The 11,104-nt window shown below is 38.1% G+C and overlaps 3 protein-coding genes across 3 annotated transcripts; 1 reads left to right on the top strand and 2 right to left on the bottom strand.

Moving 5' to 3' along the window:
- Positions 1–3,064: 3,064 nt before the first annotated feature.
- Positions 3,065–5,826, bottom strand: LOC112462010 (pescadillo homolog). The gene is made up of 8 exons (XM_025027500.1): positions 5,688–5,826; positions 5,325–5,558; positions 4,744–5,251; positions 4,503–4,642; positions 4,158–4,417; positions 3,882–4,069; positions 3,594–3,796; positions 3,065–3,507 (listed from the first exon to the last, which is right to left on the bottom strand). The coding sequence occupies exons 1-8, from the start codon at positions 5,709–5,711 to the stop codon at positions 3,244–3,246; spliced, it is 1,821 nt and encodes a 606-aa protein (XP_024883268.1). The 5' UTR covers positions 5,712–5,826; the 3' UTR covers positions 3,065–3,243.
- Positions 5,827–6,374: 548 nt separating this feature from the next.
- LOC112462061 lies at positions 6,375–7,817 on the top strand. Its single transcript, XM_025027597.1, has 3 exons — positions 6,375–6,458; positions 6,596–6,800; positions 6,885–7,817. Exons 2-3 carry the CDS (start codon positions 6,692–6,694, stop codon positions 7,571–7,573), a joined length of 798 nt encoding a protein of 265 aa, XP_024883365.1. The 5' UTR covers positions 6,375–6,458; positions 6,596–6,691; the 3' UTR covers positions 7,574–7,817.
- On the bottom strand, positions 7,580–11,104 carry LOC112462060 (protein pelota). The gene is made up of 10 exons (XM_025027596.1): positions 10,636–11,104; positions 10,283–10,341; positions 10,112–10,204; positions 9,883–10,033; positions 9,320–9,433; positions 9,113–9,253; positions 8,795–9,017; positions 8,499–8,691; positions 8,293–8,399; positions 7,580–8,185 (listed from the first exon to the last, which is right to left on the bottom strand). Exons 2-10 carry the CDS (start codon positions 10,321–10,323, stop codon positions 8,088–8,090), a joined length of 1,161 nt encoding a protein of 386 aa, XP_024883364.1. The 5' UTR covers positions 10,324–10,341; positions 10,636–11,104; the 3' UTR covers positions 7,580–8,087.

Genomic DNA, 11,104 nt, shown 5'->3' with positions numbered 1-11,104 from the left:
GAATGACACTTTCTCCGAAATTGGCGGCTTCGCGGAGCGGAATTTTCGAGACCCCCGACATTTCGCAAGCCGGGTATGTTACGGTCGGCTACGTGGGCAGTAGTCGAATGTCCGTGCGCGTCCCACGCTCTGTCCCCCACATCTCGCGCCAAATCGAGTGCCGCGGTATTTTCATTACGAAGAAAAAGCTCGAAAGTCGCAAAAGACGGTCGTTGACGACCGTAATAAATTCCCCAAGAAACATATCTTACCGCAGAAAACACAATCGAATCCTGCAAATAAAATGTCGCGAAGAGTAAGCTTCTTCCTTTAGAAGGAAAGCAAAGAAGAAAAAGAAAATAGTTTATCATTCTAAAAAACACGCCTGTACAATAACAACTTCTTTCTCTGTGAAATAAGAAACAAGAGCGAATTATTTTAAAAAGTGACCGAAATAAGAAATAAAAGTGACTTGAAAGACAACTTGGAGGATATAAATAAATTTTCAGCTTTTTATGTAGCGCGATAAAGTAATTTCTGTGGCACGCAATAATACGCTTGAGAAAATAAGAACGTGGAATGATCATTAGGAATTAGAGACAATAGAATTTTGGAAGAATATAATTTAACTTACCTAATGTGTTAAAGTATAAATTGAAGTACAGCAGGTTGAGGCAAATTTGAACCGTGACTCATCGTGGCTGGATAATTAAATTAACCCGTCCTGCCTAATGGAGCATGCAGGAGATATTTATTATAGCTTCGGTTTCGCGTAAAAGGACGATATATGGGCGTATCCTGACATTGTCGCGGCGCCGAGACCACGATTTACGAATCCGTAACGGACGACGCGACGCGACGGAGCGTCGTCGAGGTCACTCGGAAGACTCGTGAAAGAGGAGAGGGCGAGAGAAGCCGCGATTAGGGATCTCTTCTAAGATATTCTCGCGCGCAAGGTTTCCGAGGGCAACGGTTTTTCAGGACATGCCGGACGAAGATGGGCCGGGAGAACCTGGAACAGGAATAGCGAGAATGACGTAAGCGCCCAATGTACCACGCAGCGCGCGCACACACACACATATACACACACATATGCACACGCGCGTAAGCATACGTACGCGGGCCCCGCGCTCTCGTTCTCCACTTCTCCAGAGTTCTCCCGTGTTGGTCCCTCGCCGTCGCGACGGCGAACATCGGACCGACATCGGTTCGGTCATCATTGCAAATAACCGAAGAAATCGATGCGACCGGCTCGCGACGTTTTTCTTCCCCCGTCCGAGGCGTTTCCCATCCCAGAGCTGCCGCCGCGCCGACGTAATTTACCACATTGCGAGAACACGCTATACGCGCGTATGTGAATTCTTCACGGGCGAGCGTGAAGAATTTGCGGTCGGAATTATATAAAGTAATTTAATCGTTCTACCGTTCATCTTTTTCCCCATATCTTTGCATTAAAGTGAAAAAGCGCGATGTCTCGAGGATTCGAAGAGACGACGCGGCTCGGATCGGATACGCATTCTTCGGCATTCCCCCTACGCGATCCAAAGAAACTCATGAATAAACATCGCATCAGGTGCCACTCATCCGGACTGATCTGTATCAGAATACGTAAGAATTATATTGCGGATTGAAGCTTAACGAAGAACGTTGGGAACGAGCTAGAGCTCATCGAGGAGATTCCATACGAGACTCTGGAAGCGATCGGGACGGCTCGCAGGCGCGACAGGTCGCGCGAAGAGAACGTGCCTGGCATTCGGAACTTGAAAAGAAGCTTGCGTCGCGCACTGACTGCGTGCGCGGTGAAAATTGCAATGACACGTAGCAACGGTGAATCCGATCCTTATACTTTCGCGGCGCTAAATATAGTCGGCCAAAAAAAAAGTGCTGTCGCACTTACGCCGCTGTCGGCAGTGCGTGAGAAATGAAACGAGAAAGGAAACGAGAGTGAAAAACGTATGGCAAAAGTCTCGTCGATTAGAAATTTTTCCCGGTTAATTACCCACGATTAATTACAATTCTCGAAGTTAAAGCATAAATACAATTATTATCCTCGAATTGTTAATCAATATTAATTTAAATTCGCAGCGGACATCGACTTTCGAATATATCCCAGGATGATACTCTCGGTTATTAATAAACATAAAAAAATGAGAATTCGTTATGTAGAGGTATGCGCAGCTCCAGAAACACGTTTCAGTTGCATCCCACTCGCGGCGTCATACCGGAGGCTCGATTCAAGGTGATGCGCGGCTGGTGTACGCGGACTGCGGAGTGCGGCCGGATGCACTGGGCAATAATGTATCCGCTATCAAATGACTCTGTCCTTCGATACTATAGTTGTAGTTCGCATAGGTTCGCCTAGCGAAAGTCACGGGGACGATCGCAGGCGGCGTATGATATCGACAACCCAATTAAGAGAAACGTGCCCTATTACCAAGCAGCCAGCAGCCTTCCACTCCGCAGTTCCTTCAAGATCAACGTACGACCTCTACCGCGTTCGTGGGAGATCGGCGAGACGCGAAGGAATTTTTACAGAGGGCTTGGCGCAACGGGAGACTGTTGCGCGCGATGTAATTGCGAAAAAATAAATGGCTCTTAGGAGAGAGAGAGAGCACCCTCTTGTCGAGCTTGGCCTGCAGCGCATCCGAAAATCCCGGATCTGACGCATCGCGGAGAAATAAAATCTGAAATAAATCATTTAAATGTCAGAAGTTTGCATTATTGATGGATTTCGAATTTCACCCAGCTCCCATGGTCGCGCGTACACGGGTCCGCGGGTAAATGGCAGCCGCGATCTGACCCGTGCATATATAGAAAGTTTTGCGTGGGCCAGTGTGCGTGGGTGGACTGGCCTTCAGGGTCCTTCGCTGAAAAAGACCAGGATCGTCAAGCGCGTGGGCTTCCGGTGGGAGGACTAGGTAAAAAGGCATCTGCCATTATACATAACTGTATCTGTCGATTCGCGGAGAAGCTAATCTCACACGAGCGTCTCTGCATCCTGCAATTACTCAATATGTTACACTGATTACAGAATATATTACAGCTGATTTATATAAAAAAAAGAATTATACGTAAAAACGATTCGAATGAAAAAATTTAATGTAATCTCGCAGCTGCTACATGATAATCGTAGCATATTATGGATGAAATATACATTTTATAACATTTCTTATTTTATTCTTCCTTCTTATATTTATTATCAAGTAGGAATTGGGATACATAAAGAATTTATTTTATTTTGTATTTAAGTAATCTATCGTTATTTTATTTGATAAATTTATCCCTGTTTGCTTTCCTTTGCTCTTTTCGCTTCTCTTTCTCCTTAGCATCGTGGATACGCCTCTTCTTTCGCAAGAGCCAGATTTGTTTAGCTCTGTCTTCTCTACCTTTCATCATACTCTTGTACAATTTGCGATGCTTCTTCTTAATCATCTTCTCTCTGAGACGGTACTCCTGCTTCTCCAATCGGGCTTTCTCCCATGGAATTTCCTTCGTGATCTCACCAGTCTGTACCTTCATCTTCTTTTTCTGCGAATTTATAAATATTGATAGCAAAAATCAATTTTCGCTAGATTATTTCAAAAAGTAATTATAGAAAATTGTAATAACAAAACCTCTTGTAATTGAGCTTGTTTCTTCATTTTCTCCTTCTCTTTATCCTCAGTAATCTCTACATCATTATCGTTGTCCTCTTCCTCGTCTTCCATTTCCTCATCGCTTCCTGAACTCAAATCGTTCTCAGCTTCAATTTTCTCTTCTTCATTCTCGTTCTTGTCATCAACATCCTCCTCCTCTTCTTCGTCTGACTCTGGTTCCACTAAACAAACAAATATAAGTCAAATTTAAATTAGATAAAATTCCATCTTTAATTTCTATATACTCATCCAAAATCAAAATCTTACGATTGTTTAATTTATAATCAGGGTCCATGAGAGCACGCTCCTCTGGAGGAATGTACGTTTGATCTTGCCGACCTTCTGTAAATGGTGAGAGATGAGGTGGAAGTATAGCACCCATTAAGTATTTATCTACAGGCAATAATTCCCTGGCGTTCACACTGTCGAACACCCATTGTGGCTGAACGTAATATCTGAAAGAAAATTATATTGAGAATTAAGAAAAGTTGTATGCATAAAAACACTAAACATAATAAACCAGATTTAAAACAGATATAGCACCTCGATATATATTGTTTATTCATGCTTGGTCTATCTACAATCTGGTGAGTTATCGTTTCATCATTCTCATCGAAAGTGGCTCCGACAAAGAGTAACTTATCCCAAGACACTTCTCCGCCAAAGCAACGTAAAATAAATACTAATGGCTCCCTGGGAACCTCTCTATTAATAAAAACTTTTATGCCTTTAAATAAATTTCTCAGTTTCCGTATTTTTTCAGCTTCTGCCTTAGCAGCTTCGACCTTGGCAGCGTCTGTCTCCTAAAAGGCACAATCAATAATATATTCAGATTTTATCCACACAATTGACGTATCAAATATAAAATTAGTTAGCACTTTTACTTACATTTGAAAATTGATCTATTTCAATATCGTCATCTTCAGCCGCTGGTACTGAAGAATCTAAATTGATTAATGGAACATTTAATGCATTTATTCTCTCCGAGACGTATGCTTCTTCATCAACCAGTGTTTGTTCAACATTTCCTGTATAACAGAAAATTTAATTTTATAATTAAATTAAGTTTCACATATTTGAAATGTTAATATATCGGTAATTTGTGTTAATACTAATAAATCTTACTCACCAGGATTTGTCAATTTGGGAGGATAATGCAAATTCAGAGTATGATACAGTCTGTAATTCACAAAACCAAGCATCACAATGTAAAATTCTACAAACGTAGACATGATCTTAAAATCAACTTCGTTCTTTGCTTGAGGCTCGAAACAAAAGTGATGCGGCACTATCCACGTTATCGTTTGCCCTTTTATCTCTGCCTGGTAGTAGTAGCCTTTGATGGATATGAACACTTTACGCAATGCTTTGGCAGCAATAACGGCATGAAGGAATTCCATCGTTAATCGCCTACACAACAACGACTGATCTCTCGGTATATGAGCCAATGACGGAAATGTGCTGAATAAAAAGCAGAGAGTCAAACAATCGTCCAAGTCGCGTAACGCATCTATGAAAGTTGGATAGCGCTCCTTGACTATATGATCTATCTTTAATGTAGGATGGTTACTCAAATATCTCTTTACTTGGGCAAAATCTCTCATTGCCTTCGCACGTCCAATTTTTCTGTTAAATATCTGAAAAACATATGCTAATATAAAGCTACACTTATAAACTACTATAAACATTTAATTCCAAGTTATGTTATACCTTGTACTCTCTTAATTTCCATATGATTGGTTCGTGCATCAAAAACTGAATATCCTTCTTGTGATACAAAGTTTTAATGCCAGGCTCACCCTTCTGTGCTCTTTTACGGTTGCGTGGCTCCCTTGGGTATATACCTTTCAATATACATAACTTGCGGAAATCGTTTAGCGTCAATTGTAGTTTCCTGAGGGCAGCTCTCCTCGTCATAAATTGCGCTCCCTCGCCACTCTGATACTGCAAATTTCAAAGATATCGATTTTAATCTACAGGAATGTCGCTCCAGTTTCCACATAAATTTTAACATAACCTCTTCGTCTAGACAAAATGAGGTAAATATCATATCAAATAAAGTAATCCACTCACCTTCTTTTTACCTATTACAACCATTGTGATGTGCTTTATATTTAATACTTAAATATAATAAAATTACATGCCAACATGTAAAATACACAAGCGTAAACACGCAACACGTGCAAATAATTCGAACCTCCGTATCAGAGAGCACAAAGAAGATGGAGTCGATAGAGAAGTATCTTCTTATGGCGCTCGCGCACTAGACGCGATAAGCGATGAGCGATATCCAATGAGAGCTCTGCTTTTCCAGTGACGTCCAGATTATTCTTTAATTATAGATCTAGAGGAATAATCCAATCTGGAGCTCAGAAAACTTTGATGGAGGATTCACACTGCGTCCGATGTTCGACGTACGACGATCCGACATCCAATAGGAAATTTTTGTCTCTAATAATAAATTCTGTTATTGGATGTCGGATCGTCGTACGTCGAACATCGGACGTGATCGGACGCAATGTGAATCCTCCATCAAGAGCGAGGAGCGTCCCGTTTGACCACGTTGCGATTGACTTCCACAGCCACTCACAGTTCCCGGTGCCCGGAATTTTTCCACTGGACTAGCCAATCAGATATTTTTATTTTAAAAATCAGCCAATTAGTCAACGTGGTCAATTGAGTCCCACTGGAAAACTTCCAACAGTTGCAAAATAAATGTTCTGCTGAACGTGGCCAATCAGGAAGAAGAAGAAGAAGTCAATTCGCAATGTGGTCTCCCGCCAAATAGTTCCACTGTTGAAACAGTTGAAAGTGGGTGCGAGCTATCAAGCAGTCGAGTAAAACGTAAGTAAATTGTATCAAGCAAAACGCCGCTCTCAGATATACTTATATGTACTTATTGTATATTAAATATACTTATATTTTACTTCTGTGTGTGTGTATGTAAGTATATATTAAGTATATTTATCAATTATGTACAGGGATGCTACATCACACGTGCAGTCTATACCAGTATGTTTATTTGCAATTACGCTTGACCAGTTCATTTCGTCCGTGTGCAGAACAGCGTGGGAGCTATGCTTCGTTCTAAAAAAAGTCTTATTGTTCCTACAATAAGACTTCCTACAAATAATGGCCCTACTTCAAGGATTTGGCCAACGTCATATCAGCTACAGAAATTTCGAAGTAAGGTTTGGAGAACAATGCGAGCTGGTAAACAGGTATCCCTATCATTTCATCACTGATACATATAAAAACTTCTGCCAACAGATCAGGAAAGGCGAATACAATTCTGTGAATGGTACGTGCAACAAGTAAAAAAAGACGACCTTTTTCCATCAAGGATACTATGGACTGACAAGGCTATATTTACGAGATATGATGTTGTCAAAGTTCAAAGCAACTATGTATGGGTAAGCCCATACGAAGATCCACGCGCTGTGCTAGAAAAATGTTCACAACGTGACTTCAGCTGTAATGTATGGATGGGCATATACAACGACATGCTAATTGGTCCCTATTTCTTGCCGGAACATTTAACTGCGCGTTCTTTTTTAAACTTTCTCAGTAATGATTTAACAATTGCTCTCGAAGATGTACCTTTACTATCTCGCCAACACATGTGGATACAGCTAAATGGATTCTCAGCATATTCTGGAAAACAAGTACAACAGTGGTTAAACGAACATTATCCCAAAAGGTGGATTGGTCGAGAAAGTCCGATATCTTGGCCTCCAAAATCACAGGATCTTACGCCGTTAGACTTCTATCTGTGGAGTACAATGAAAAAAAAAGTTTATCGAACAAAAGTCAAGTCAAGAGACGAATTAATGCAAAGAATTATCAACGCAGCTGAAGAGATAAAGCAAAATCGGCAAGAAATTCTTGAGATGACGAATTCAATATTAAAGCGATGTACAGCTTGTATTGATGTGGGCGGACGGTACAATCAAATGTAAACTTAATTGAAATTGTTCCTTATTTATGTATTTCATATTTTTGCTAACTTTCTAACAAAGCATTTTGAAAGCTACGTTTATGTTATGTAACATTCCTATTTCTGCTCATAGACCATCTACTAAAGTTTGTCCGGAAAAATTTGGGACACCCCGTATATTAATTTCCTCTTTATTGATGTAAATTAATGTAAATTTAATCATATTCATGAATTTTTCTGAGCAACGCAAAATATACTACTAATGAGATATTAAGTTATGATGTATGTAAAAGTTTCGTATGTTCAAGTTCACTTGTTTCTTCACATAGTGATAATACACAAGCGATCGCAATATAACACATTTCTAGATGCAACATTTTCAGATTGTACTATGATTTAAACTATGAATGAAAATGCAAACCTCTCGTATGGTTAATAAATAAATATAAAGATTTTTTCTTTTTACTATTAATATGATATTTTTGATTGCGCACAGCACAAATATATACAAAATTGTTAGCATATTAATAGTGCTTCTAATCTTCTTCCGAGTCGCTACCATCATCGCTTTCGTCTTCCAGCTCCGGCATTGGAAAACGTAATGAAGCTGCTATCCCAGTTAATTGCTCTAATTCTGAAAAAAAATCGTAATTTTGTTTTAATACATAATTATGTACATTAGGATACAATAAATATATTTTGTTTATATTTTGAGATTGATATTATTCATACAAAACTTACGTTCACCCGAGACATGCAGACTCGAAAATATTTTAACATCGCCACCTGAGTCTTTCACACTTTCAACCAGCTCAACATATTCCTTTCTCAGTGCTACGTCTTGACACCTGAACCACGATGGTTGGAAACAAAAATACAAGAAATGTATTATAAAGTAGAGTCAAGTAAAATTAATATTGAGACAAGTAGGAGGGCAATAAAATCACCTGAATAATTTATCTGATATAAGTAGAGTTTCCACTGCTTGAGCAGCGCTAGCTTTTTCAACATGTTTCTTGCCATAAAATGCTCTAGCAGGATCCGTCTGCAGAATATTATAAAATGCCTCTAGAGCCTTTACTTCTCCTGCTGCTTTAGTATCAGAAATTCGAGAGACTACAGCAGGATCAGCTAGAACTTCTGTCGTAACAATGGATCATAGTAAATATAAGTACAATAAGAAACAATTGTACTTTGCAAGCATTATGCTCGTTTTGAGATTTTATAGATACATATACACTACCTTTTAATGAATGTTTAAAACCCGAACTAGTGTGAACTAGCAAAAATTTACTTTTATTATCTAGGATTACTTTATTATCAGATTTAACAGCTTGTTGTATCATGTAATCCATAAACTGATCTTTCACAAAACCAGGACTGGCAAGGATAACGCATTTCACCAGATCAAAATTGATGTGCCTTAATATGCCTTGCATAATGCTCTCGTAAAATCGTGCCAAACCCTAAATATGTATGTATGTCCAGTTAGAATTCTTTTTATACTTGTCAGCATAAAATGTTTCTATACGTTTTAATACTAGCGTAATGTTTCTCGAACCTTTTCATGTTGTGAAACATGTCCTTTCCTCTTCCTTGGTATAACTTGATCAATTTTCGCACGGACTATTGTCATGTTGGAAGTTATCAAACAAATTTGTGCTATGCCTTCTTGCATAATTGCAGCAGCTACATCAGCATTCTAAAACAAAATAAAAAAAGAAAGTTACAGTAAATATACAAATCTTTCTTTTCGAAAATTATTAACCTGTGCAGGGTCGCATGCAGTATCGACTCTTTCCAAAGCGATAGAATCCCATTTAGTTTTAGTAATACTGAATTTCCGATTTTGCTCAACATCCAGTGTGTGATATGCTCCTGTCTGTAAAATGAAAAACAAATATAATTACAAATCAAACATTTTACTAATTTAATATTTAAAATAATGACTGTTAGAGCTAAGTGTGCATAAAAATATATGTGAAGAATAACTTTGACACAAGATTCTATAATTGAGATCGTTTACTGTTCAGATGGTCTAAAATATGAGTCAATTCCTCTACTATAATACCAACAAAATGCAAATAATAACGTAAATAGAAATGTGAACAAAAAAAATTATTTAAATTAAATGTACAAAATCAATTACAAATGGACTGTTTTAATCCATTTTAGCATCATGTACTTGAAAAAAATTCACTCTAAAACCTGACAAAATGTATGCACTTCAATGATATGTAATGACCACTTAGCACTAATATGAGACATTCTTTTAAACATCAATAGAAATCAACTGCAATTAAAATCTAATTATTGCCCCATTTAACTTACCTTAACATACTTATTTTCTTCCACATTTCTACCTTTAAGTCGTAAAACACATGCTTGCGTATCAAAATCAATATTTTCTACACATATCGTTAAAGTAGTTCTGACTCTATAGCTGTTAGAGCTACCAGTTGCAGATTCCGTTTGCACTTTCCTAAGTTAAATACAGAGAATTGACAAAATAGTATTGGTTAAAATTAAATGTAACATTATTATACAAATTTGAACATACCTGATAGTAGAACAGCTTACAAAGTCTCCTTCGCTAATGAGATTATAGGCGTGCCACATATCCTCGGTATTTTCAGGAACAAGAGACACTCGCCTAGAGATTCATTAATTCTAATATTACGTTCAGTTTTAAGATTATATTAATATATTTATACGCAAGATATATATTTACCCTTCTCCATCTTTATCTATGTATCTTGATACTAACTTCATCTTGAAGAATATTTTTATCTTAAATATAAAAAATACACGTTATATTTTCTATAAACGAGACATTTATTGTCATGCACAGTTAAGAGTTTTATAAATTAAACTTAATGTAAATATGCTTCTTCATCAAAATTTTATATTATGTAAATTTTATATTATGGAAAGAAATTTAACGTACAAACGTATTACTGAGAAAGTGAGAAATAAACAATATATTGTATATATTGTAGAAGAAAAGGAAAACTCGTATAGGTTAAACCATGATGATACTTGGTTCGAAAACATCCAAGAGTCATAATAGAATCAGAAATTTACCTTTATATTTATTGCACGATTATATCTTTAGGAACATTGTCGAGTTCATGTTTTCTTTACTCGAAGCGTCGCACAATAAATCAAGCCATATGTCAAACATGATACTCCTTGTTTTTCAATCGACGATTCACTCGCAACCACGTTCGCAACCATTCGCAATCTTCCACAATCTTCGTAAACGTGATTCGTAGATAACCTCAAATTTATCTCCTACACACTCCTACATAACCATAGGCAACTACTTATTTCAAAGAGCACCGATCGAGAGTGTGGCGATCGTGGCGCAGAGAGATATGCGCTGGTCTAGTGAGCTGGAGAACCGAGTTCAAATCCAGTTACTTAGGACCAAGTTTTGTCAGTGTCAGATTTCGATCGCCACCTCTCGGAGATTGTAGATGTAGATGGGGATGGCAACCCACCGAGAGTATATTGCTGCTTGACCTCTGATGTTAAGAAAACTAAACCAACA

Source organism: Temnothorax curvispinosus, unplaced genomic scaffold (assembly GCF_003070985.1).
Source record: "Temnothorax curvispinosus isolate PA1 unplaced genomic scaffold, ASM307098v1 QBEX01011959.1, whole genome shotgun sequence".
NCBI classification, from domain to species: Eukaryota; Metazoa; Arthropoda; class Insecta; order Hymenoptera; family Formicidae; genus Temnothorax; species Temnothorax curvispinosus.
Note: the sequence above shows the minus strand (reverse complement) of the source record. Positions and strands in the feature narration are given on the sequence as shown.

Excerpts from the sequence above, each read along its gene's own strand:
- LOC112462010 (XM_025027500.1), bottom strand. The coding sequence starts at position 5,711 with ATGGTTGTAATAGGTAAAAAGAAG. Across the intron at positions 5,252-5,324 it reads GGAAATTAAGAGAGTACAAG|ATATTTAACAGAAAAATTGG; the intron begins GTATAACATAAC and ends TATGTTTTTCAG. Across the intron at positions 3,797-3,881 it reads TGATTATAAATTAAACAATC|TGGAACCAGAGTCAGACGAA; the intron begins GTAAGATTTTGA and ends TTGTTTGTTTAG.
- LOC112462061 (XM_025027597.1), top strand. The coding sequence starts at position 6,692 with ATGCTTCGTTCTAAAAAAAGTCTTATTGTTCCTACAATAAGACTTCCT. Across the intron at positions 6,801-6,884 it reads TCAGCTACAGAAATTTCGAA|ATCAGGAAAGGCGAATACAA; the intron begins GTAAGGTTTGGA and ends TTCTGCCAACAG.
- LOC112462060 (XM_025027596.1), bottom strand. The coding sequence starts at position 10,323 with ATGAAGTTAGTATCAAGATACATAGATAAAGATGGAGAAGG. Across the intron at positions 9,254-9,319 it reads CTGCATGCGACCCTGCACAG|AATGCTGATGTAGCTGCTGC; the intron begins GTTAATAATTTT and ends ATTTTGTTTTAG. Across the intron at positions 9,018-9,112 it reads ATGTTTCACAACATGAAAAG|GGTTTGGCACGATTTTACGA; the intron begins GTTCGAGAAACA and ends ATACATATTTAG.